At 39.0% G+C, this 27411-nt stretch overlaps 1 protein-coding gene across 18 annotated transcripts in view; it reads right to left on the bottom strand.

The window, feature by feature from the left end:
* Birc6 (baculoviral IAP repeat containing 6) overlaps positions 1-27411 on the bottom strand; it is a 186023-nt gene that overhangs the window by 129201 nt on the left and 29411 nt on the right. For all 18 annotated transcript variants that reach the window (XR_013047380.1, XR_013047379.1, XM_042266804.2 and 15 more), the window contains exons 7-11: positions 26465-26848; positions 20467-20525; positions 11702-13096; positions 4636-4785; positions 1028-1253 (exon numbers count right to left, since the gene is read on the bottom strand). Coding sequence is in view for 16 of the 18 variants with exons in the window: in XM_042266804.2 (XP_042122738.2) it covers positions 1028-1253; positions 4636-4785; positions 11702-13096; positions 20467-20525; positions 26465-26848 (2214 nt within the window). In the remaining 2 variants the exon portion in view is untranslated. The remainder of the gene's footprint in view (positions 1-1027; positions 1254-4635; positions 4786-11701; positions 13097-20466; positions 20526-26464; positions 26849-27411) is intronic.

Below are 27411 nucleotides of genomic sequence, written 5' to 3'. Positions count from 1 at the left end.
GTATTACTACTGTGCCTGTCTAAAACACCTGGTGGTATAATAAATAGCTGAATGGCCAATAGCAAGGCAGGAGAAAGGATAGGCAGGGCTGTCAGAAAGAGAGAATAAATACAAGGAGAAATCTGGGAGAGAAAAGGACAAGCAAGAGAGATCAAGCACCGAGAAAAGAAGGGGCCAGCCACCCAGCCACACAGCCAGCCATGGAGTGAGAGTGAAAGTAAAATATACGGAAGGAAGAAAAGGAAAAAGCCCAGAGGCAAAAGGTAGACAGGAAATTTTAAGTTAAGGAAAGATGGCTAGAAATAAGCCAAGCTAGGGCTGTGTGTTATTTATATGGGAGCTGGGGGCTGCCCCCCAAGAGCAATGGGTCCCCAAATGAGTAAAGAGCAAAAACAACCAACAACACTGTACTGCTACGAAGTCTCCTCTCACGGTAGAGGTAAATATAATCACAAAATTCTATCCCCTATACCTTTAAATCATATTCACACTCCAACTATTCTTTTCACTACCTCGAGACACACTATGTCAGGGCTTTATACTTGCACTGCCCCTGAATCAGTGTCTCTACTCAGGGCTTTCTAAGGATGCTCTCTCTCGCCCATGTACTTGAATGTGCATTCATGTGTCTTTTCCCCTTCCCCACCCCTACGCTAGTCTGATCACGGCCATCTTTGAACTAGAACAATAGCATAGGATACATCTGCTCACTGTCTGAAGCCAATTAAAATGCAACTTTCACAAAAATCATAGTGCTAGTGTCCACAACAGTGCCTGTTTTTGCACACAAATATTTAAATATTTGCTAAAGAAATCTATGGGCTAAGTAATCAAATAACAAATAGTAGATTCTCTCATTTTATTTATTATCCTATAACATGAAACAGTACAGAAATATCCAAAATCAAATGACAAACGCAAGGGAAAAAAGTTACTAATACTAAATATTAAGAGAACTAGAAACATAGCTGGGAACTCCATGTTACAATAGATGTCTAAGGTGAAGCTCCTTGGAGAAGCCCAGTACCTGTCAGTCTGCAATTTCCAAGTGCGGGTGTGCTGAGCAGCATCTCCATGGTGCTGCTGATGCAGATGCTGAGGGTGCCGTCTTTGCTGCTGTTCTTGTTGAACTTCTACCCAACATGGAGGAACAGTAGCTGAAAATCGTGGAGTCAGTGTCTCAAATCGAGTTAGCTCTACTAGAGACGTCAAGATTTCAAGTGTGAAAGGCTGGTCCACCAATAAATCAACTCCTTAACAGTAGTGAATACAATAGTTGAAACAGATTTAAAAAGAAAAAGAAAAGACATTATTTTAATTCATGTTTCTTGTCTATTCAAAATACAACATGCCAAATATATAAAAGCCAATAAAGCAGGCTAAGGAATCTCTACTCCACACTAATTACCCTGGCCATGGGACAGCTCAGTCAGTATGCCCAAACTCAATCTGTTAGAAATGGGGAAATATGGTATCAAAACGCAAACTACCACACTTGGATGAACAATTCGCTTTTCTAACATGCTATTTACAAAGCAAATACAAGGTGCCAGCAATTACATAAGAAATGCCCTTTCATAATCAATTAAAAATTTCAAAACAGCCAAAGCCTATTCTGACAGCAATAAACATTCACAAACATAAAGATTAAACTGCCGGGCAGTGGTGGCGCACGCCTTTAATCCCAGCACTCGGGAGGCAGAGGCAGGTGATCTCTTTGAGTTTGAGGCCAACCTGGTCTACAGAGTGAGACCCAGGACAGGCACCAAAACTACACAGAGAAACCCTGTCTCAAAACCCAACCCCACCCCCCAAAAAAGATTAAACTATCCCTTCTCTTCTGTGAGAGTTGTCTTCTAGACATACCAGTATTAAATAAATAAGTGAAAATTACCACAATCTATGCTACTAGTTCTTAAAAGTTAACTACATTAACTAGTAGACACCAAGAGCTTACTTTTTGTATAAGAGAAAAACATCAGAATGTCAAACTGTAAGGAACCATAAAGAACATATACCAACTTCAGATATTACTACTATTTAGAATGCATGTAACATTTTTTATGGGGAGGCTAAGGGGCGAGAAACTAAATTGAAGTTTCACCATGTAGACAAAATTGGCCTCAAAAATCAAAGTACTCACCGGGCAGTGATGGTGCACGCCTTTAATCCCAGCACTCAGGAGGCAGAGGCAGGCGGATCTCTGTGAGTTCGAGGCCAGCCTGGGCTACCAAGTGAGTTCCAGGAAAGGCGCAAAGCTACACAGAGAAACCCTGTCTCGAAAAACCAAAAAAAAAAAAAAAAAATCACAGTACTCCAAGTCTCAGACTTTCAAGTGTAGGTGTTAGATCTGTGAATCACCACATCTAACTCTTAAACACATTTTTCACTGAAAATATCTTAAGCTTCTCCCTCCTACCCCCAGATAGGGTTTCTCTGTGTAACTCCTGGAACTCACTCTGTGGACCAGGATGGCCTAGAACTCAGAGATCTGCCTGCCCCTGCCTCCTGAGTGCTGGGATAAAGGTGTCCGCTACCACCACCTGGTCTTAAGTTTCTTTTATCGCTTTTTAAAATATTTTTATTAAATGTTTTATTAAAATTTTACTTATCAAATATTTATGTGTATGAATGTTTGCTTGCATGTATGTATGAACACCATTTATGTGCCTGGTCAAAAGAAGGTGTCAGATACTCTGGAACTGGAGTTACAGGTAGTTGTGAGTCACCGTGTAGGTGCTGGAAATCAAACCCAGGTTGGCTGCAAGAGCAATTAAATAGTACTCTGAACCACAGACCCAACTCTACAGCCCCCATCCCTCTTTGACAAGATCTCACTATATCCCCTTGGTTGGCCTAGAACTCATAAAGATCAACAGGCCTATGCCTCTGCCTCCTGAATACTGAGATTAAATACATGTGCCAGCAAACTCGGCTTAAACTTCTTTTAAAGACTAGGTTAGGAAGAAAAACTGTGGTGTATACTAAGAGTTACAGAAACACAGAAGGACTAACTGCACATGTAGCGGGAGCACTAAAACGTCTTAGTTCAGGGAAGGGGACACAGCTCAGCGAGGGAGGACTTCTTTGCCATACATAAAGAACTAGCTTTGATCCACAGCAGTGGGGAGTAGGAGGATAAACCACGACTGGATAAAATGTAACAGAAAAAGGGAAAGAGAACTTAATACAACATGTCAAGACCATGAATTATTATATACTTAATAAATCATTCAGTCGGGGCTGGAAATTGCTGCCTTCTCAAGCAGAGCATCCATATGGGTGCAACAACTGTCTGTAATTCCAGGTACAGGGGATCTAATGCCCTCTTCTGGATCCACAGCACCAGGTATACATAGTGCTGATGCACAAACATATATGCAAGTAATACATCCACACACGTAAAATAAAGAAATCTCAAAAGAAAATATTTTTAGAGGGCTGGAGAGATAGCTCAGTGTTTAAGAGTACTGCCTGATCTTCCAGAGGACCCAGGTTCAATTCCCAGCACCCACATGGCAGCTCATAATTGTCCATAACTCCAGTTCCAGGGGATCTAACACCTTCACACCAATGCACATAAAAATAAATTATTTAAAAAAAGAAAAAGAAAAAATATTTTTAAAAGAAATCATGAAGTTTACCTGGGCATGATGGCACTACCCATGGATTCAAGATGGGACAATGACAATGTTAATATACCTCTACAGTAAGACTGTCACTTAGCTATTCAATTACACATAATATTAAGACTATTACCCACTCCTTGATTCTACACTTACTTAATGTTCCTCCTTACTTTAATTTGGTATCTTATATGTGTATGTATGCATGTCTTCATGTGAGTCTGTACATGTGAGTACAGGTGCCCTTGGAGACCAGAGGCATCAGAGCTACTGGAGGTGGAATCACAGACAACTGTAACTCTTGACATCAGTGCTGGCTAGTGAGCTCCAGTCCTCTGCAAGAGCAGCCAGTGCTCTTAAATGCTGAGCGTTCTCTCCAGCCCCAATGTCCCACTTTTCATGCTGTACTCCCTAATTAAATAAACGCTATATACTCTAGTAAAGGTGCAGGCAAGATGGCCCAGTGAGTAACAGTGCCTACTGCCAAACCTAACTACCTGGATTCAGTCCCTGGGACTCATACGGTAGAGAGGACCTACTCCACGCTTTCCTCTAACTCCCACACAAGTGTTGTGGCATGCATACATACATACACGCGCGCACGCACACACACACACACACACATACAGAGAGAGAAAGAGGTGGAGGGAGGGAGGGAGGGAGGGAGGGAAAGACAGAGAGAAAGAGAGAGAGGGAGGGAGGGAGGGAGGGAGGGAGGGAGGGAGGGAGGGAGGGAGGGAGGGAAAGACAGAGAGAAAGAGAGGGAGGGAGGGAGGGAGGGAGGGAGGGAGGGAGAAGGAAGGAAGGAAGGAAGGAAGGAAGGAAGGAAGGAAGGAAGGAAGGAAGGAAGGAAGGAAGGAAGGAAGGAAGGAAGAAGAAAGAAAGAAAGAAAGAAAGAAAGAAAGAAAGAAAGAAAGAAAGAAAGAAAGAAAGAAAGAAAGAAAGAAAGAAAGAAAGAAAGAAAGAAAGAAAGAAAGAAATTAATTACTATAAAAATATAGTGTCTTACCTGAAATACCAGGACTTGAAGGATTTGATAAAGGTCTGGAACCTTCTAGAGATGGTTCTATTCCTTTAGAAAGGGATCCATCTACCAGAATATCAGCTTCATCAATATCATCACAGGTTCCTCCAATTTGGAGAAAATGAAGTTCACCACCTAGAGTATAGTAAAATTTCATCAACAAACACATGGAAATAGTTTAAAAATTAAATGCAGTATTAATTTAAAATTCACAACTTATTTTAATACTACTTGACACAAAGAACACTATAGCAGTTATCTGTGTCAAAGAATTTGGAAACTTAGTTGAAATGAACTACAGCCAATTTAGTAGAGAAAATAACAGAGATATTTATCTCAGGTCTGCAGAAATGGTCCAGTGGTTAAAAGGTTTTCTATATGCTAAGGACCTGGGTTCAATTTCTACTACCCTCATGGCAGCTAACAACCATTTGCAACTCCAGTTCCATGGGATCTTACACCTTTGTCTGGCCTCCAAGGCCACAAATGCATGCACAGACACACATGTAAGCAAAACACTCATACACATTTTTAAAAGGTATTTATTCTCATACCTGTTACATTATAGAACATGATACTTTGATGTCTTTCATTCATTAATATAAACTTTACCAAAGGCCTTTTGAAACGGGGTTTATTCCTGTGATCATCTTACAGATGAGGACACTTCCAAAAGTAATGAAAATGAACGAATATTCTTAACTTTTGATGCACTCAATGAAATTTTTAAAAAGCAAATTTCTTCTTTTCATGTGTCACATAAAAAGAAACAGTAAACAGCAAATGAGACTAAAAAAAAAAATCAATGACTACAAATAATGTACATTGTAACCTGAGTTTATAGTTACACTTCCAATAGAAAAGCTATGACTATATATATGTATATATAGCCTATACGTGTGTGTGTGTGTGTGTGTGTGTGTGTGTGTGTGTGTGTGTATCATCATATAGCTTTCCTGCCATATATATATAAATACATGACTATAAAGCTATAAAATCCACAGTCAAGGTGAGGTAAGTCATGAAAATCTGCCAATTCACTGCCACTTCCTAAGCCAACAAGGTCTTCTACATAAGGTTGCAGTGCTGTATGGAGCAAGCAAAGCACTGAAAAACCAGGTATCTACCAGAATAACAAGTAGCGAGAGAAGCACCAGGGATTGGGTCAACTCTCCCCACATAACCCACTCAGATGCTTCACACATGGCCCCAATACAGCCAGCCTAAGCCTCCACTTGAATGCAAGAGACTTGAAGAACCCCATCAGAAACTAAAGTCAGAGAAACACAGACATGACCACACTGCATGAGGTTGTGAGACATAACAACCTGACTGAACACTAAGGTGTGCTGACACAGAAACAGTAGGGAAGAAACAAGCCTTCCTCCCACCCACACTCCTGCACACAAAGCGACCCTAGTTAAAGTCAGGAGGAGGATGTGTATATGTGTGTGTGTGACCTGTCAGGAAGGAGGGAGGATGCATGCAGGCATGTGTGTGAGTGTGTGTGACCTGTGGGGGGAAAAGGGGGTACAAAGAAAAGGGGAAAAATGTAAGATAGGATAATATGGGAGGCTGTGATTATAATCAAAATATATTACACACAGGTAAAAAACTTAACATAAAAGACAAGCCTCAAAAATAAAAACCAAGGGGAAAATGAGGACAACCATCTGCAACAACACATTGCAAAGAAAACAAACCTCAGAGTCAGTTGAGTTACAAAATACACTAGGCAATAACAATCCTTATGGAGGATGGAAGCAGACTGAGCTTCTGTAATACTAAGTGCCCAGCCATGAATTACGATGGACCAAGAAAGACTACCACACACTTCCTGACTAAGAGGGGGAAAGGAGCTGGCTGTGGTGGCATATGCCTTTAATCCCAGCACTCAAGAGACAGAATCAGGTGGGGAAAACTTCCCTAATTTGACAGAACACATTATCGCACAAATCTGCTCAGTTCAATGAACTCAAACATGCAAACTGTCAATGATCAATGGCTCTAAGAGCGCCATGCGAAGGGCTTGAGTGACTGTGGCTCTAGCCCAGGGCAGCAGTCACATTGCCAGCATCTGGTCAGCTCACAACTCCCTGAAATGCCACCTCCAGGGGGTCTGATACCTCTGGCCTTAAGACACCAGAATTCCCAGACACATAATTCAAAATAATAAAAATAAATCTTTAAAACCAACATGTTCCCCTCCTCTAACAGAGATGACAAAAACTAAAAATGTTTGAGGTGGGGGAGAGGGGAACAGGGTTTCTCTGTGTAGTTTTAGCTGTCCTGGGACTTGAGACTATGAAAAGGGTAAGAAGTTTAAAAATAGTAATAAAAAAACTCCCAAAGTTAAATACAAATATCCAGGTACAAAAAGGTCAAAAGTCACCAATCAAACCAACTCTACCCCAGGACATTATATAATCATCTCTCACAGTTGCAAAGTAAAAGATTTTCATGACTATAAGAGAAAAAAAAAAAAAAAAAAGAAACACATGTGCCCTCAGTTTACAATTTACTTGACTGCTGACTGCTCAAATGAATGGGAATATTTAAAAAATGTTATGTTACTACATAACAGTAAGAAACATTGTCAGGCATAATGGTGCACGCCTTTAATCCGAGCACTCAGGAACCAGAGGCAGGTAGATCTCTGAGTTCAAGGTCAACCTGGTCTACTTTGCAAGTTCTAGGACAGCCAGAGCTACATAATATAAAGACCCTATCACAAAAACTCTTAAAAAAATAAATGAATAACCAGTTTAAAAAAAAAAAATTCAACAGCACACAGACCCAACAAATAGAATGTGGAATGCATACATATCAAGAAAGTGGTATCAGGGGATCAAAAAAAAAAAAAAAAAAGTGGTATCAAAAATATATAAGGAATTCCAGACACTCAAAAAAAGAGACAGCTCAGTAGTTAAGAGCACTCACTGGCTGCTCTTCCAGAGGACCTGGATTTGAATCCCAACACCTACATGGCAGCTCACAACCCTCTGGTCACATGGGATTTGAGTCCTTCTTCTGGCCTCCTCAGGCACTGCATGAATATACTGCACAGACACACATGCATGTAAATACTCATAAAATACAAGTATTTTATTTATTAAAAAAAAAAAACAGTATGGGAGAGCCAGTGAGATGATTCAGTGGGTAGGCACTTGCTGCCAAGCCTGACAATCTGAGTTTAAACCCCTGGAACAAGTATGGTGGAAGGAGAGAGCTTACACACACACACACACACACACACACACACACACACACACACACACACACACACACACAATGTGTAAGAGGAAAAAAAAAACAGGATGGAGGTTTCTCAAAAAATTTTCATTGCAGAAGCACAATATATACAGCAATTCTACTACTGGACAAACCACCAAAGGAAATCATTTTGTCAAAGAGACATTTCATACCCATATTCACAGAAACACTGAACTCACAACAGCCAAGAAATGGAAACAACCTAAGTGCCCTTAAATTAATGAATAAAAGAAAAAAAAAAAATCTGACACATGTACCTAATGTAACACCACTCAGCCATAAAAAAAAAAGAATAAAATCCTGTCATTTAAAATTACATGGGGGGGGGGGGCACGCCCCTAAAGATTTGATTCAGTGGTCAAGAGCACTGACTGCTCTTTCAGAGAACCAGGGTTCAATTCCCAGCACCCATGCAGCAACTCACAACTGTCTGTGACTACAGTTCCAGGGACCCTGACACCCTTACAAAAGCATACACATAAGCAAAATACTAATGCACATGAAGATAAAAATTAAAAAATTTTTAGCTAGGCAGTGCACAGAGGCAGGCAGACATTTGTGAGTTTAAGGCCAGCCTGGTCTACAGAGTGAATTCTAGGACAAGCCAGACCTATTACACAGAGAAACCCTTTCTCAAAAATAGTTAGTTAGTTAGTTAGGAATCATATAGAACTAGAGATCTTTATGCTAAGCAAAATAAACCAGAAAAGTACCTCAATGAAGTGACTCATGTAAAATCTAAAAAAGGTGATCTCATGTAAGTTCACAGCAGAATGGTGGTTACAGAGGCCAGAGACAGGGAAGAGAGGAATATGGGACTGTTGATCAATGGACACTAACACAGCAGCGAGCAGCTCTGGGGTAACTATTACATACTATGCTGCACATAACATCATATATGAACATGTCCAAGAGCCAGAAGAAAGGACTTCAAAGTTTTCCCCACAAAGAAATGATGAATGAGGAAATAAATGTTTAACATGATTTAAACATTACTCAATATTATATAGATGTATCAAATGTTATGTGGTAATTCAATGACAATGTATAACTTCTAGGTTTTGTTCATGTTAGAATCACTTAATTATAAAAATTTTTAGAAGTTAGACTTGGTGTCACATGCCTTTAACCATACCACTTGGGAGGCAGAGGCCAGCCTAGTTTAATTCCAGGAGATGAGGAAATGGCTAAGTAAATAAAGAGTTTGCCAAGCAAGCATCAGGACTAGAGTTTGGATGCCCAGAACTTATGTAACATCAGATGGATACGGAGGCCACTTGTAATTTCAGTGCTAGGGAGGCAGAGACAGCCTTAGGACTGCACTCACACCAACTCACACACAGGGAAAAGAGATTTGTTTCAGTTCTCCAGTAGTTGGTTCTGTTAGCACACCTGAAATCCCAGCATTGAAGAGAGTTCAAGAACAGCCAGGGAAATCAACTATCACAAGAGATGGCTTCCTGGGAACCCTGCAATCCTAACTCTAAGAATATACCAATCTACTTTCAAATATTAGTCTTACTTTATATCTCTTCAAATAAATGAAGTAAGTAAACCCTTACTACATTTCTACAAGTATCTTACAAGTAAGCATATGTCCAGGGCCAAACAAACTCAAGCACCATGTTGGATGATTTATGGCAAGATGGCAACTTCTCAGCTCTTTCATATTGAATACTACAGAAATTCATTTTAAGATTCTTCAGCTTTTGTTATACTCTAACAGGGCAGCGTACACAGTTTAAAAGATTCAGACAACAAACTGACCAGCTTAGAATCCTCTCTGCCATTATTAGCTCTGTGATTAAGACAAGTTACTGAACTCTCCTTTAATTAGTTTACTGATCTGCAAAAACTGGCTCTATGAAAAAGTGTAAGTGTTATAAATTTGATATGATCACTGGCAAAGTAACAAACTGACACATGTGATCAGGAAGTTAAAATTCCCTGGAACCTTCTAGAACTTAAACGAGCTATTCTCAAGTCTCACCTGTACTTCAAAGTTTTTAATAATTCTAAAGTTATGTTGAACTGATCATATTTTATATCAACTTACTTTGATTTTAATACAGTTTGAAGACTTGTTTTCCCCACTGGGTATTTCACTAGATGTAGCAATCTGAACCAATCAATACACTAGCTACTACCCTCTTTAGTTAAGCCCTGTTAATCTATTCAACTAAAAACTCACGTTAATGCCTACCAAAAGCACAAACAGAGAATGAATAACACTTTTCCCAAATTCGTCAAGTCTTGGTTATAATCTAGGCTTCAAGAATTTTGTGGCTCTACAATTCCAACTAACCTATCAATAGCAAACAGTATTTGTTATGCCACAAAAGTCAGCTTTACTTGTCAAAAATCTGTTGTACACAGTTATTTGATTTACACAAACAAACACATGGGGTTATATTGCATAATGTCCAACAGGGCCTGAAATGTTGTAAAACTAATTTATTACCAGCTAAAGATTATGAAAAAAAATGACCAAACATCTTAACATCTTATAAATCTAAAGATTACTTGCTAAGTTTTTTTTTTTTTCCAAAAATCAATCTGTGCCAGAAACTTCACATACATTATGTGATTATAATGAGCCCCACAATAGATTGTGGCAGCTAATCAACTTGGCAATATTTAAAGATGCCTAGAAGATAGAAAAAGCATCTATAAATGAATCTATGAGGGCATTTGCACACAGAGGTAGAGGTGGGAGACTGCCATGAATGTAAGGGGCCCTTTGGAATAAAAGAAACACAGGCTATAATCATTCTCTCCCCCCCCCCCCTTCTCTCTCTCTCTCTCTCTCTCTCACACACACACACACACACACACACACACACACACACACACACACACACCTTGTTTTGTAGCTGCCATGACACAAGTTTCCCTGCTCAGTCTGTGACAAACTAAAATTTCTGGTACCATGTGACCAAGTCCTTCCTCCTTTAAGTAGCTTATATCACGTGTATTGTCACATCAACAAGTCTAACACACAGGCAGTCTTATCCTAGTTTCTCAAGAAATTAGTTCCGCTGTGGGAGCCCACAAAGGTTTCCTAATGAGATCTGAGCTTGCTTTACACAGCAGGACTGCCTAAGAGGATGGATTGACCACGTGCTTGGTTACCAGGTGTTTGGAAGGGTCTGCACTTGGCTGTGCTGTGGGAGGTCTTCTGCCCCATCCCTTGGCATTTCTATAAACAGCCCTTTGGAAGAGACAGAAGGGGCCGGTGGAGAAGGATCCAGGCCCTCCCGAGGCTATCTTATGTTTCTCTATCTGTCTCTCTCGCCTCTATATTCCTATCTAAATATTTCTCACTTCTCTCTACTCAGAGTACCCTGGGGGAAAAGTGGGGGAGATTTCCCCCCACAGTCCACAAATGTAGGCAATGCACAGTTGATATTCACAAAAATACCAGGATGCTTATTTCTTGAAGTTAAGCAAAGTTCTTTCTTGCTACACAATCCAGGCTGGCCTTGAACTCATGACCCTCAAGTTTCATGGTCCCAAGTATATCTCTATATTCAGATGAAAAGATACTTTCTGATGACTTACTAAGCTACTTGCAAATAGATTTCTTGCCTAGGGAAGTTTTAACAATCTTTAATAAAATTTTTAGTCAGTAAAAACAGTAGGAAAATGGCCCACTACATTATTTAAAAATAATTTATAAAAAAAGAATCCTCTTTTTACATGGATCTAAAATTCACACTAGTTATGTACACAGATGAATACCACAGGTATTTTGAGAAGAATCAAGCCAATAGCTCACCTTTGGTGCATGCACACAGCCTGTCTGTGCCTGAGCAGTAAATAACAGAAACAAATGTATCCTGTTCTTCAGTGCCCTCCTTTTTGGGAGGCTCCACTTTGGCCAAAATTTCGAAGTTTGAAAGGTCTAATACTTTTACATATCCTCCCTGAGTGGTAATCACCAGGTGTCCAAGAGTAGAAATGTCAGACTTCTTTTCTCTTTCAATCCCGTTCTTTGAGGTTGACTGCACTTCCTCAGTAGGTTCTTCACAGTCATCCTCTCGATTATCCAGGATATCCGGTGGAAGCAAAATGAGCGAGGTAATTGTGTCCTGGGGATCTTTGATATGCTGGATTTTTACTGGCTCCTCTTCTAAAGTCACTATTCGAGTGGTATAATTCATTTTGTAAAGAACTAAATATCCACCACTAACATTCCTCTGCTCCGGATGAATGATCAAAGGAGTTGGTACATCTGCTGGTGACTCGTGTTGGATCATACTAATATTTGCACCATTCACTACAGCAAGATTGGATTCCAGCTCACCTTTCCGTCTATTACATAGTGCAGAGTTTAATTTATTTAAATTATTCAAGGCCTCAACTTGATTTATTGCACTCAACGATTCAACAGAGCATGTCCGCAGTCCTACCAACAAATGAATTCCATCAGCACAAGGAGTTATGGAGTCTATACAAAGAGTCTCCTCCTCTGCAAACTTTGGTAGCCTCAAGCACTGAACCAAAGTCCCAGGCTTGGGGAACACAGAGTTCCACTTCTCAGAATCTGGAGAGGTGAGGCTGGCTGCTGCATCTGCAAACTGCTGAATGTAAGTCACAGGAGGATCCTGCAACAACAACTGCTCCTGGTTATCCAGCTCCATTTCAATAATCTGTGGAACCGTAAAACCATCATCGTGCAAACTTTTACTCATAATATTGTTCATCTGTGAAAAGATTTTTCCTGCTTTCTCATCGGATTCTTTGATACTATAAAGAAGTAAAACAGGTAAAGTCCTCCTTACCAGAGGAGAATTCAGTTCTGAATTTGTGCACGATTCATTGTCAGTTGACCCTTGTTCTGATATACTTTCGCCCTGAGTTCTACTTAAACCATCCAGTGACCTGTGGGAATTACTACTAATGGGTGAGGTAGCGGGAGATTTATATGTTAATAAACCTCCAGCCAATAAACAAGGAAAGGGAATGTTGTGTTGTTCCTGGTGCTTCTCCTTTGTCTTTTCACTCTTAGAGTTTGTTAAGCAAGGATTTGCCCCAAGTTCTTCAAGATCCTTAACAGTGTCCTCAAGCACATTTGCCACAATCTCCCATTGCAGTTTCTCTGGCTGTTGGAGAATGCTGAGCGCTGTTATATCAAGGCTTACTTCCATGGCTTCCTTTTGTGATGTATGCCCTTTGAAAAGAAACAATACAAAACATTAGACACAACGGCCTTAGTGATGTAAATTGCAATCAGTACCTCAATGAGGTTTTTTCCTAATTCATGTGGTTTATGCATTATAGTAAATTCAAGAATTCAAAGTATTTCATGACCACAAGACAGATCAGCAGGTAAAGGCTTGTCCCCAAGCCAGACTCAGCTCCATCACTGGAACCCACATGACAGAAGAAAACTAACTCCTACAAGCTGTGCCTTTGACCTTCACATGTGTGCATGTGCCCATACATACATGCACACACAAAATTTTGAAGTGATTTTTTTTCAAACTTCAAGCATTTTAAAAGAAACTTTATCAAATCTCAGATGACTCTACATAAGAAAATTTAAAAGAAAAAACTACTCAAGAAATTAAAAATTATTTCCAACTCAAATACATTCTCTTGAGAACTAAAGACAAATTGATTTTTAAGGAGTAAGAAGGTAGAGAGAGAGGGGCTGGAGAGATGGCTCAGCGGTTAAGAGCACTGACTGCTCTTCCAGAGGTCCTGAGTTCAATTCCCAGCAACCACATGGTGGCTCACAACCACCTGTAATGAGATCTGGTGCCCTCTTCTGGCCTGCAGTCATACATGCTGTGTACATAATAAATAAATAAATCTTTAAAAAAAAAAAAAAAAAAAAAAAGAAGGTAGAGAGAGAATTATTATTTAGTTGCTTTAAATTAGTATTAAAAGAACAGAATTTCTAGACTTCAATTCTAAACCAAAATATACGCTCAATATTATTTGTGCATTGTAATTTATGCACTCTCTCAAATACCTAAGAAAAACACTATAATCTCAGTTTCTTTTTTTTTTTTTTAATGCTTTAAGATTCAAAGCACTATTTCTTCTCTCTTGCTCCACAATGCTTACAGTCACATATAGACAAAAACCCCACCAGAGACAACAGTCAATCCTCCACTCAGGTAATCTAATACTGAACTGAAAATTCTTTCCACCAATCTTGGTTTTGGTTTTTATTCTTTTTTCCTTTCTTTCTTTTTTTTTTTTTAATTTCTTAATAGTAAGAATCAGTAACAACAATGTAAAAACCACTCTAATCATAAGCAAAAATAAAGAAAAATTAGAACTGCTTTTATAATTAGGTAGTAAGGTAGGAGTCTAGGAAATATTAAATGGAATGTCTATATGAAGACTAAAAGTACAAGTAAGTAGTAAGTTAAGGGATCAGTGAATACCACTTAGGTGTCCTGATACTATACCGTTATACAGTCTCTTCAACAACTTACAGTGTTAGCCAGAATGTGTGGTATTGTATTCCCCCAAATATTGTGCATGCTAATAAACTTATCTGGGGTCAGAGACAGAGCAGCCACAATATTAAACATAAAGGATAGGTAGTGGTAGCACACGCCTTTAATCCTAGCATTCCAGAGGCAGAATACCATGTGTTCAAGGATACAGCCAGGCATGGTGACTCATCATGCCTTTAATCCCAGAAAGCAAGCCTTTAATCCCAGGGAGTGGTGGTAGAAAGCAGAAAAGTACATAAGGCATGAGGACCAGAAACTAGAAGCGTTTGGCTGGTTAAGCTTTTAGCTGGTTAAGCATTCAGGCTTCTAGCACCAGTTCAGCTGAGATTCATTCGGATGAGGACATAGAAGCTTCCAGTCTGAGGAAACAGGACCAGTTGAGAAGTTGGCCAGGTGAGGTTAGCTGTGGCTTGTTCCGTCTCTCTGATCTTCCAGTATTCACCCCAATAACTGGCCCCGGGTTTGATCTTATTAATAAGAACTGTTAAGATTCATGCTACAAGAATGTCCGATTATTTGGGATAATCGTTACTACTAACATCTACAACAGAAATCTTTTCTAACTGAAGCAGAAGAACCAGACTGTTCGTTCCTTTCATACTGTGGCTAGAATGGCTAGAATAACAAACAGCCACTATACTACATAGCATTGTCTATATCTACTTTCTCAGATTGGAAACTCAGAGTAAAAAGTAAAGTATTTTTATAGCTTTCACTATGTATAATATATCCTGGAGATGCTTACTTATCTGTTGGACTAAACTAAAAAAATTAAATGACTTTTTAAAGTTATGACAAGAAATTGTTCACATAGAATAGTTTTAATATATTTATATATTAAGTCAACTAAATCCACAAAGCACACAAAGTTAAGACAATATTTAAAGTAAACGACATGCACAATGAAACTGTTTAAAAGGAAATGGTTTGGAAAAGAAAAAGGTTTGGTGGCTCACTGCTATAATCCCAACATTCAAGAGACCAAGTTGGATTACTCTGAGATGAGGCCAGTCTGGGCTATGTAGTGAGTTCCAAGACAAGCAAGGATACAGTGAGATCCTGTTCAAAGAAAAAGAACCAGAAACAGATATACAACAGAAAAATACAGCAGGTGGCCCTTTTTTCTACTTCCTCTTATAACCACTCAAAGCACATCTGGGAAACAGGAGAATTTTGGTGAGAAAATCTGACATCTCTAACTATTCCTCCTTCAATTTATGTTTGAAGTACCCTGGAATAACACGGCCTCATGCATGTCAAACAACCACTCTGCCACTGAACCAAACCCAGGCCCTTAATTCAAAGTTTCTACTAGAGACCAACTAGACCACATAATAAATTTTATGCTACATACCTGCAATGCAATACTTTCCAATCCCTTTGGGAAATCCTTCTGCAGCTTGCTTTCTTATATATTTTGGTTGTGAGCCTAGCCTTTAACGACTGAGCCATCTCTCCAGCCCTGCAGCTTGCTTTCTTAAGTAGTGTCAAAGCCACAGCTTCCAACAGCCATACTTTCCTGAGCTAAGCAACTGGATTTTGTCACGGCTCCTTGCTAAGCCAAAGTTCAGTTTGTACTCAATCCTTGTGCCAACCCTTCTTTGCAGTCTTCATGAGAAGTCATGCTTCCTTAACTCAGATACATGGTTCAAACACAAAATGTTTCTCTTTGAAATTAACTGGAAACTTTCAAAATGCACAATCTTCAAAAACCAGATGCCTCTTATTGTGTACTCATAATTTTGAGGTTAATATGTTCTAAAGTTCTTGGAACTATGTCATTCAAATTGTTTGTTTGTTTGTTTTTTATTTTTTGTTTTTTTTGAGACAGGGTTTCTCTGTGTAGCTTTGGAGCCTTTCCTGGAACTCACTCTGTAGACCAGGCTGGCATCCAACTCACAGAGATCCACCTGCCTTTGCCTCCCCAGTGCTGGGATTAAAGGCGTGCGCCGCCACCACCCGGCTTGTCATTCAAATTAATACAAATCACTTAGAGCTGTAAAGTTCTGAACTGACACCTAAAATTGTTTAAGATGCTACAGGATAAGACTACATCTCTCAGCTGGGCTTGGTGGCGCACACCTTTAATCCCAGCACTCCAGAGGCAGGTGGATCTCTAAGTTCTAGGCCACCCTGGTCCACAAAGCAGGTTCCAATACAGCCTGAGCTACCCAGAAAAAAAAACCCTGTCTCACAAACCCAAAAATAAATAAATAAAATTAAAGAAATATTAAAAAAAAAAAAAGAATCCATCTCTCATAACTATCAAGTTTAGATATGCTTACTCCATAATCCTCCAAAAACTTACTGATATAAAAACGTATAGGTAGCCAGGCTGCAGTGGCACATACCTTTTAATCCCAGCACTCAGAGGCAGGCAGATCTCTGTGAGTTCAAGGCCAACCTGATCTACAGATGGAGTTCCAGCATAGGCTCCAAAGGTACACAGAAAAACCCTGTCTCGAAAACAAACAAACAAAAACCTCTCTCTCTCTCTCTCTCTCTTTCATATATTTATAAAAAAATAAAAATAAAAACATATAGGTGCTGGGTGGTGCTGGTCCACGCTTTAATTCCTGAGGCAGAGGCAGGCAGATCTCTGGGAGCTCGAGGATAGACCCTATACATTTAAAATTAATCTCACAGAACTCTATTTTCCTATGAAAGAACAGCTTACTGGCAAACCCCAAATGAAGAAATTAACTAGGACTGGGAAGATGGCTCAGTCAGTAAATTATCAACCTTGTAAGAAAACAGGAAGGACCTGAATTCAATGTCAAGAACCCATGTAAATAAAATAAGCTAAGCATGCAAGTAAAGTAGACTTGTAACCAGCACTGGGGAGGCCAAGACAAGCAGGTCCCTGGGGATCACTGGCCCAAGAGTCTAGCCAAGAACTGGTGAGAGACTCTATCTCCACAAGAAAAACACTGGAGATGTTTGGCCTCCACACACATGAACTCAGAAGCCATGTACATCACATATTAAACACAAATAAAGGAATATAAAATTTTTTAAACTGGAAGGACTTTAATCCCTTACTACCATGACCTTCTAATTCTATTTAAAGACTTCCTTTAAAAATGCATCACGTGCCGGGCGGTGGTGGCGCACGCCTTTAATCCCAGCACTCGGGAGGCAGAGCCAGGCGGATCTCTGTGAGTTCGAGGCCAGCCTGGTCTACCAAGTGAGTTCCAGGAAAGGCGCAAAGCTACACAGAGAAACCCTGTCTCGAAAAACCAAAAAAAAAAAAAAAAAAAAAAAAAAAAAAAAAAAAAAAAATGCATCACGTGTACCAACAAGAATATACCATAAGGATCCTGGGTAGTACCACACACCTTTAATTCCCACACACCTTTAATTCCAACACTCAGGAGGCAGAAGCCCAAAACTCTTTGAGTTCAAGGCTAGCCTAATCTATACAGCAAGTTCCAAGTCAGCCAGAGCTACATAAAAAAGGTCCTGTCTCCAAAAAAAAAAAAAGATATAAAATTTCTGCATATTCTAAACTAAAGTGCATCCTAAGGCAATGTGAAAAATCAACAAGCACAGATGAAAACATAATAGTAGAAGATAAATAAGAATATAGTCCAAATGCAAGAATTATTTGAGGGATCAAACAGAGTCTTGTATAAGCCCAGCTAGGCTAAAACTTGTAGCAATCTTCCTAATTACAGTCATCATGACAGATTGTGGTATGTGCCAGTGTGCCCAGAAAAATGTAAGTACTATTAATCCTCAAAATATATACTAAGCTTGTTAGACCAAAGGAAAAGAACAAGTTATGGCATACATGTAAGTTACTATAGTTAAAACCAAGTACTTAAGAAGAGAAAGGGGACATGAATGAATACTTACTGCAAATACTTCACAAACAAAACCCTGAACCCCAGAGTGAACTGAACCTAACAAAGTTCAAGGTTTCAGAAGGTCTCCAGTGCATACACTATTTTTCTATATAGGATTAAGAAACTGTAATGTCTTGCTGCTTCTGTCTTGGTAAAAGCACAGCAAAGGAGGAAAAGATCATTGATTTTATTAGGCTAAATTGTGTGCATTAGGTTTGTGTGTGTCCACACACAACACGAAGCATGTGAGGAGGTCTGAGGGACCTTGTGGGACTCTGCTATCTCCTTCTACCTCAGAGTCCAACTCAGGTAGGTCATCAGGGTTGCCAATAAGCACCAACTACCTGCTGAACCATCTTGCCAGCCTGGTCTGAACTTTTTTTTTTTTAACTTTATTTATTTTATGTGCATTGGTGTTTTGCCTGCATTTTTGCCTGTGTGCGAGTGTTGGATCCCCTGGAAATAACAGGTATGAGCTGCCATGTGGGTACTGAGAATTGAACCCAAGTCCTCAGGAAGATCAGCCAGTGCTGTTAACCACGGAGCCATCTCTCCAATCCCTTAGTTTAAACTTTCTAAGTGAAATCAATTCTTTACTTTTCTAGAATTATATATCTATCATTCAGGGCATTTTCATGTCTTTTTTGGGTTCTTCCAGGGCTAAGAACTTCAAAACTGAGAGCCCAAACAGCAACTTCAAGAACATTTCAGAGAATCAGAATTTAGAGAGCATTTACTGATCTATAATAACTGTAGTTTCTAACTACTACACTACACGACCCTGTCTCTTCTGAAGACATTAAGTATGGTACATGTCCTTAACATGTTCATGACATGACATTCAGTTTAGTCACAATAACCATCACTTTTTTTAAAAACTGGGCATTTTTCAGGTACAATGCACAATTCTTTATATGCAGTTATCTTACTCAATCCCTATGAAAAATGTATGTTAAATATCATTATTTTACAGTTTAGGAAATATAATTAAACTATAATAAGTAGATTGGGATTTATATTCTAACGTGAAAGGGCAGGGGCATATGGCCCAACTGGTGTAAAGCTTGCTGTACAATCCTGATTATTTAAGTTCAGATTCCCAGCACCCATGGAAATCAGCCAAGTACAGGAGTGTGTATTTGTAACTCCAGCACTGGGGGCACATAGACAAGTAGAAGCCTGCAGCTTGTTGACCAGCCAGCAGAGTCAAATAGACAAGCTCCCAGTTTAGTAAAAGAATGTTTCCATGGTGGTCCATACCTTTAATCCCAGCACTTGGGAGGCAAGAGGCAGGTGGATTCAAGGCCAGCCTAGTCTACAGATTGAGTTCCAAAACAGCCAGAGCTACACAGTGAAACGCTGTCTTAAAAAACCAAAGACAGTAAGAGAAAGAGAAAGAGAGTGAGTGGGTGAGTGAGTGAGTGAGTGAGTGCGAGTGAGAGAGTGAGAGAGAGAGAATGAGACTAACTGAGACTTTTATAAACTAAGGTGGAAAACAGGAGATACATTCAACCACTAGCTTCCTTGGGCACATGCACAGATGAGTATGCTCAAACACCTATGTGCCCGCAAAGAAAAAAATGTAATATAACAAAACCGTTTTGAGATGCACACCTCCTCTATGAAATAATACTGAAAAATATGACACACGTGAGCCATGATAGCACATGCCTATAATTCAATACTGAGGAGACTAAGGCAAGAAGACCATGGAGTTCACTATCAGCCTAAGCTACAGAGCGAGCTCCAGCCTGGGCTACATGAACCATGTTACTCTACCTTATCATTTATAAGGAAACAAGGCAACAGCTACTTGATGCCACGATGCCTAGGACTTCCCAGTTGAAGCTGTTTGAGTATGAAGAATTTTATTTATTTAAATGTTATACTTATTGAAGAGACCATAGCATACAAATAAACATAATTTTCATCTCCTGCATATGTGACACAAATTTAATATGCCTAATACTTCATTTCCTTTGAATAAAATGGATGTCATTTAAATTTTAATTAGAGAACATGATATTCTTATACTTAATTCAAGATCTCTGAAAAACAAAGAAAACTGAAATAGTGTATCAGTAAAGATTTTCAGTTTCAAAAAACAAGAAGATTTTCAGTTTCATTTGAAAATTAAGAATTAATTGGTATTAAGATTTATTTTTAACTGTAGTAATATAAGGATATATAAAATACATTAGCTAAGGTTTTTTACATACCCGTCACAGAATCTGATCTGGAATGCTCTTCGCTGTCTGAATCCTCCAGTAAATCATCGCTTAAAAGACAAAGTAAGAACAATTTAAACTTTAAAAAAAAAAAAATTCTTTACCTTATGGGCTAAGGATAGACATCAGCTACAGTGTAGGAGCCTGGCATTTATAAGGGTTCAATCCCAGGCACCGAAAAAAAAGAACATACATCACATAACACAGAAGAAGACACAACATAGCTGTGTGTGGCTTGTCTCTTGTGCTTCAGAAGGGGCAGTGCTGAGTCCTATGTGTTCTACTCAAGGACGGTTAACTCTGTGCCAGGGGCTGTAGAGATGACTCATCGGTTAAGAGCACATGCTGCTCTTAAGAGAGAATTCAGGTTCAGTTCCCAGCACCCACATACATGGTGGTTCAGTTTTCTGAGGGCTCTGATCCCTTCTTCTGACATCCATGGGCACCAGACATGCACATGGTGCACATACATACATTCAGGCAAACACTCACATACCTAAAATGTTTAAAACATTTAAAACATTTAAAAAAAAAAACACAAAACAATAACAACAAAATACTGAGCTATAACCCTAGTGATAGAAAGCAGTGTTACAACCAGTATGGAACAAACACAAGCAATATACAAACTGCTAAAAAAGATGTGATATAAGTAATTTTGATACATCACTGATAAACAATTATAAATCATGAAATGAATGTCTACAATGAAGAATTTTGTGTGGAAGAAAGCCTTAAAACTATCCAACATTTGTAGGTAGGTGAAACTCTGACTGGAGATAACTTATGAGAATGGCAGCTAGTGAAACTTGAACTTGTAGTAGTAAAACATTAACAACTATTGTCAATGAATTCAATACCATTACTCTAAAACCAAAAACAGCTATGTACATGTTTAGGTAATATATTATACGTGTATTCACACCAACAGCCATTCTGGTTTTAGCCTGTGTTTTTTGTGTGTTCATTCTGTGAGACATGCAGGATTAAGTGTCACAATCAAAAAACAGGAGTAAAGACGAGACAATGGTCTGAACTTGGCCTTTCTCTCAGGTGGCCAAGAAACTGTCGGTTCCCCTCTTTGCATCAACCTTTATTCATATCCTCAGATGTAACAGCCAATTTCTGCACCCTACTGACCAACATAACGTCACCAGTACCTTTTTATCTTGAGGCAATTCTTTTCTTCAATAATACACTGTACTGCAATCCACAGTGCCTAGACATTTACTAATGCTATCTCCCATATAAATGATAATTTCCACTTAAGATTGCTGGGAAAATATCAAGCACACACCTCTCTTTCCAGCTACCTGAGATGCTGAGGCAAAAGGACTTTTACCAAAAGCGTCCAGGACCGCCTGGGAAGACAGTGGGGAAAAAAAAAAAAAGAAAGAAAGAAAAAGAAATTCCAAGGCAATGTTTAAATTTTTGAGGTGTTTTTTTTTTTTTTTTTTTTGGTGCCTTCAGTTTTTTTGTAAGTGGTATTAATAGATAAATGGAGCAAATTCTATTCATATGATTAGCTTTTCTGTTATTGTTAACTTTTGTTGTTCAGTGTTGAGTCTCCTGAATGCTGGACAATACTCTATCACTGAGCAGTATCACCAGATCCCACTCCCAACTCACTATAGTTTCAAATAATAAAAAAGAGTATAAAACAAGCTTAGGGTCGTCTGCTAATTAGCGACAAGAATTGAAATTCTAGTCACAAGAAGACACCTAAACAACTAAATTCTAAGAAACATGCTGTACTTGGGAGCTAGAATAAGCAAATCTAAAGCAAGAACACACCGGGTTTCAACTACCAAAGGACTTTTTAGTATTAACTTAGTATTAGCCAGCTTTACTAAGATAAAAGATAAAATACAGTATTTTTAAAGAAAGAATTCAGGAGTCTGGACATTTACAGAGGTCTAAGTCTTCAAAAATAATCTATCCCTAAAATACTTTATAGTAGGAATTCTAAAATGGGGCTGGAGAGATGGCTCAGAGGTTAAGATCACTGGCTGCTCTTCCACAGGTCTTAAGTTCATTTCAAGCAACCACATGGTGGCTCATAACCATTTATGAGATCTAGCGCCCTCTTCTGGCATGCAGACATACATTCAGACAAAATACTGTGTACATAATAAATCAATCTTAAATTCTAAAACAAATAAACTGATCCAACATATGCTTTAAAAATGTAAGACACAAATAAACATTCCCATAACTAGACAGTATGGATCACAGGTTCTGTGTGTTCCCTTTTATTCTCATTCCTGCCTTTGCCAACTTTTCTACAATAAATATATTTACTCCTGTACTATATATACAGTATTTACATGATATAAAACCTCCTACATAGTAACAAACATACAATATAAATCACAGGCAAGTAACAAAATTTAGTTAATACTACATTAAAAAAAAACTAATCAAGTATCATGTGTTTTACCAATGTCATAGTAACCTCAAAAATGAAATTCAGAACATATTTGTCAACTCAACAAAATAAACAACAAAGCCAGGCATAGTAGTGAATCTCTTGTCACCTCAGCACTTGGGAGGCAGAGGGAGGAAGATCAAAAGTTCAGAGCCAACCTATGATATGCATAAGATCCTGTCTCAAAAAGGAAATATATATGACAAGCACAGCACCTAGAGAAACATGTTACTTTATTTAAATTAAGTATGTTGTCAAATCTTCTTCATTGAATAAACTGAGAATTATGTCAAATGTTTTATAAGAAATAATTAAAAGTAATTCCTAAACAAATTATATTCTTAATAACTTTAAATTCAAATTTAATCTCAAAATTAGTATGTTGTTCTTAAAGCTAATGAAACCCACTTTTGATATTTGTAGATAACTATATTATATTTTGTGCCACAAAATATTCACTAGTAATCCAGCCAGACTCAGTTACCTCTGGGACAGCAGAGTAACAGAAGTCAAGATCAGAGATGACACATCAATGCTGGGTTTTGTTTTGTCTTAAGAGGGGGTATCAATTCTGTAATCCAGGCTGGCAATTCTCCTGCTTCAACCTCCCCCATGCTGGGATTCAGGAATACACCATAATGCTTGCTGTTTCTTTGTCGTCTTCCCCTTAACTCCTCCCCACCGTTTTGTGGAAGAGAGTGAGGCTGGAGATTAAACTTTTCTTTGCTCTTTTTGTAGAGTTAAGCACTGTATATAGAACAGAACGGGGTCCCACCTGTCATCTTTCTTTCTTATTTTTTTTTTTTTTCTTTTCTGACAAGGTTTCTCTGCATGGCCTTGGCTGCCCTAAAACCAGCTCTATAGACCAAGCTAGCCTTGAACTCAGAGATCGGCCTGACTCTGCTTCCCAAAGTGCTGGGATTAATTAAAAGCATGCACCACCACAGCCCGGCCCTGCCATTTCTTATAAGTATTTCACCTTTGTGTTCTGATTCAACCAACCCTAGATGTATCTGAAGTTTCTGTCATTAACTATGTAATACTACGGGATATTTCTTCTGGAAATAACAGAAGAGTACATATCTAGTCTAGATATATATACATATGAAAGGTACATTTTTCCAGAAGAGGAATGTGGTAATCCTAGAAGCCTACTATGATGAAATTTTTAATCCACAAATTCAAAATGTAAAACAAAGTTCTAATTGAAAAGCAGGGTTTAAAAATGACAAGCCACCGGGCGGTGGTGGCGCACGCCTTTAATCCCAGCACTCGGGAGGCAGAGCCAGGCAGATATCTGTGAGTTCGAGGCCAGCCTGGGCTACCAAGTGAGTTCCAGGAAAGGCGCAAAGCTACACAGAGAAACCCTGTCTCGAAAAACCAAAAAAAAAAAAAAAAAAAAAAAAGACAAGCCAATTTCATGATCTTCCATAATTACCCACTAAATCCCTTAATAAAATGACAAAAATCAAGCATTCTTAGTTCTAGTGCTATTAGCAAATATGTTAATAAAAACTCAGACAAGAACTAAACTGCTTGCCCTTCAAACTCTCAACAGATTTATAGTAACAGAAAATAACCTCAAGTTTTAATTCCGTCTATACCAGATCTCAGGTCCAATTTCTTTATCTGCCAGTCCAATGCTATTACCAAGATAAACTACACAAACTTCCCAATTTGTATGTTGTGAACTGTCAACTCCACAATTTTCACTTAACAAAAGTCTGTATTACTTAATAAAAACACATTCGAGGGTGTAGTAGCACACCTTTAATCCCAGCACTAAGGCAGAAGCACAAGCATCTGTGGGTTTGAGGCTAGATACATCACAAAAACCAGACCAACCAGACAAACAAAGGACATGGACTGCAGTCTAACATGGATCACATCAGTAACACTGGACACCCAGGGGTAAAAGGCAGATACTCTCAGTGTATACAGTTAAAGAGACTCCATTTCACATCACCACTGACAGTCTTAACAGGGATAGCTGCTACGATTTATCACACACTGAATAACTACATCCTTCATTCTATCTATGTGAATGAAACAGAGCCATGTGATATTGGCCCAATTCAAAGTCAAGTGGAGACTCTTAGAAAACAAGAGGGTTTCCTTGACTCTCCTCCCCAATCCTATAGATCAGAGATACAGTCACCAAAACCAAGAATCTACCAAAGGGAGACAACTCAATTACAGCGCCTCAATCTCTGTGTAGGCTGCACTCCAGCTCTGGGGAGGGAAAGCAGGACAAAAAACAGCCAGGCATTTCTCCCTTACAACTAGTACACTATTCCAAACAATTAGAGCCTATTGCCTCATCTGAAGTCACTTTGCTACTCATTAGTGAAATCCACTTCCACAACTTGAGGGATAAAAGAATAGAGAAATCAGAATCATTTGGTACACCTATTCTATGGAACTATATGGTAAAAAGTAAAATTACAAATCCTAATCCACTGGCGTAATTTCAATATTTCAACTTTTTGTTTTATTTTTTGTTCTGTCTTTGTTTGGATACTGAAGACAGATGCTACACATGCACTCTAAAGGTGAGCTACAATCCCTAGATTTCAGTTTTTAATGTGGCAATTACTGCTAACTGACAGGACTGAGATTTCCTATTTCAAGACTTACAGTTTGATATTATTGCACTGTGGGAGCCCGTTCTGGGGTTCCTCGTGGCTTTACCCAGCAGGTCCAAATAGAGGATGATCAGGACCACGGGCCTGAGTGCAGGTGTCTGAGATGGTCTGCACTTGGCTGTGCTGGGGGAGGAGGTCTTTTGCTCCACCCCTTGGCGTCTCTATAAAAACCCTGGACCAGAGACAGTCGGGGCCCGTTGGAATAGGTTCCAGGCCCTCTCGAGGCTATCCTTTATTTTCTATCTGTTTATCTCCGCAACATTCTCCGCTATAAATCCTTCTATCTAATATTTCCTGCTGCTCGCACTCAAGAAAACTCTGGGAAGCTGTGGGGGTGGTGGGTAAACGCCCCACATTGCACAAAAAATGGATCTACAAAGTAGCTTCAGAACTACATAATGAATAATTTATCAAATGTATTTTAGCCTCTACAGTATAAACTGTGACTGCTAGTATTTGCTAGCTGTTCAGCACTGTTTTTCATTATCGTCCATTTATTCTTAGTTACTTGCCAGTATATCTACCAACTCCTGTGGGTCTCTAGTTATAAAACATAAAGGAAAATGTAATTTGGAGAAAAACTGTATATTACACAGTGTCATTTCCTTTTTGTGTGTGATTTTTGTTTTTGTTTTTTGGTATTTTGAGACAAAATTCTCACTCTATGGTTCAGACAGACATACAACTCATAAAAGTCCTACTGTTAAAGCCACCAGATCTAACTAACCTGTGGTATTCTGAATGAAAACTTCTAAGATTTACATTGCTTTCAGATTTCCAGCCAAACAGAATATTTTGTTTTCTAACATTTGACCTATTTTTTTTTTTTTGCTATCTCATTAACTAATGTAGAAAATGAAATTTAGAAAAAGAAAACATGTACTACTACAAATACCACTGAAACAAAACCACATACCTGTCTCCTTCCAGTTTAGGTATGTCTGAGCAACTAGAGGAGTCCTCTAGCCATGCCAAAGTCGGTCTCCTTGAATCAACTCCTGAGCTTGGGTCTCCTGATAGGATCAGTTGTTGTACAATTGCTGGATCGTAGGCATTAATTTCAAACTTCAAGTGCACCTTCATGAGTTTGGAGACGTCCCATACGCAGATCTTCCCACGTTTGGTGGCAGCAGCTAGAAACTGCGGACAGCTCCCCGACCCAAAGCAAGATATTCTGTCAGCTCCGTCTGCAGAAGGAAGCTGAGCAGGGCTCGTGGCCAGCGTGACCGACAAGGGGACATTCTGGGTGTGCTCGCCTTTCACAAAGGGGCAGTTGGGGGAATGTCTCTCGTGTTCAGACCTTTACAGAGTGAAAAGGGAAAGTTTACTGAAGAGCAAAGTAGAAATTCAAAGACTGCCTTCTTTATGCATACATTTAAAAAGTCTTAGTTCTACTAAATCACCACGTTCTCGTTTGGCTGGATGGAGAGGACTGGGTGGCAAATAGAAGTACTGGAATGAAACGCAAGGACTGGAGCATGCTGAACAAGTACTCTACCACTCAGCTGTACTTCCACCCCTCAACTGAACTTAGCTTTATAAGTTCACTAAATTTCATTCAATCATTCAGTGTCTACACGGTCTATATTCTAAGTGCTTATTCTTAGCAGTTTTACTCACTTTAACTGACCTCAAGTGTGAAATCAGTACTAAAATGCAATTCATGACAAATAATTTGCCCAACTTCCTAACTCTTCTATGTTTCTTTTTGGTTTTCTGTTGTTGTCTGTTTGTTTTTTGTTTTTTGTTTTCTCTGGGTAGCTTTGCGCCTTTCCTGGATCTCACTCTATAGACCAGGCTGGCCTCGAACTCACAAAGATCCACCTAGTTCTGCCTCCCGAGTGCTGGGATTAAAGGCTCTCT

The sequence above is a fragment of the Peromyscus maniculatus genome, chromosome 22, assembly GCF_049852395.1.
Source record: "Peromyscus maniculatus bairdii isolate BWxNUB_F1_BW_parent chromosome 22, HU_Pman_BW_mat_3.1, whole genome shotgun sequence".
In the NCBI taxonomy this organism is placed as follows: Eukaryota; Metazoa; Chordata; class Mammalia; order Rodentia; family Cricetidae; genus Peromyscus; species Peromyscus maniculatus.
The sequence above is the reverse complement of the archived record's forward strand: the minus strand, read 5'-3'. Positions and strand labels throughout refer to the sequence as shown.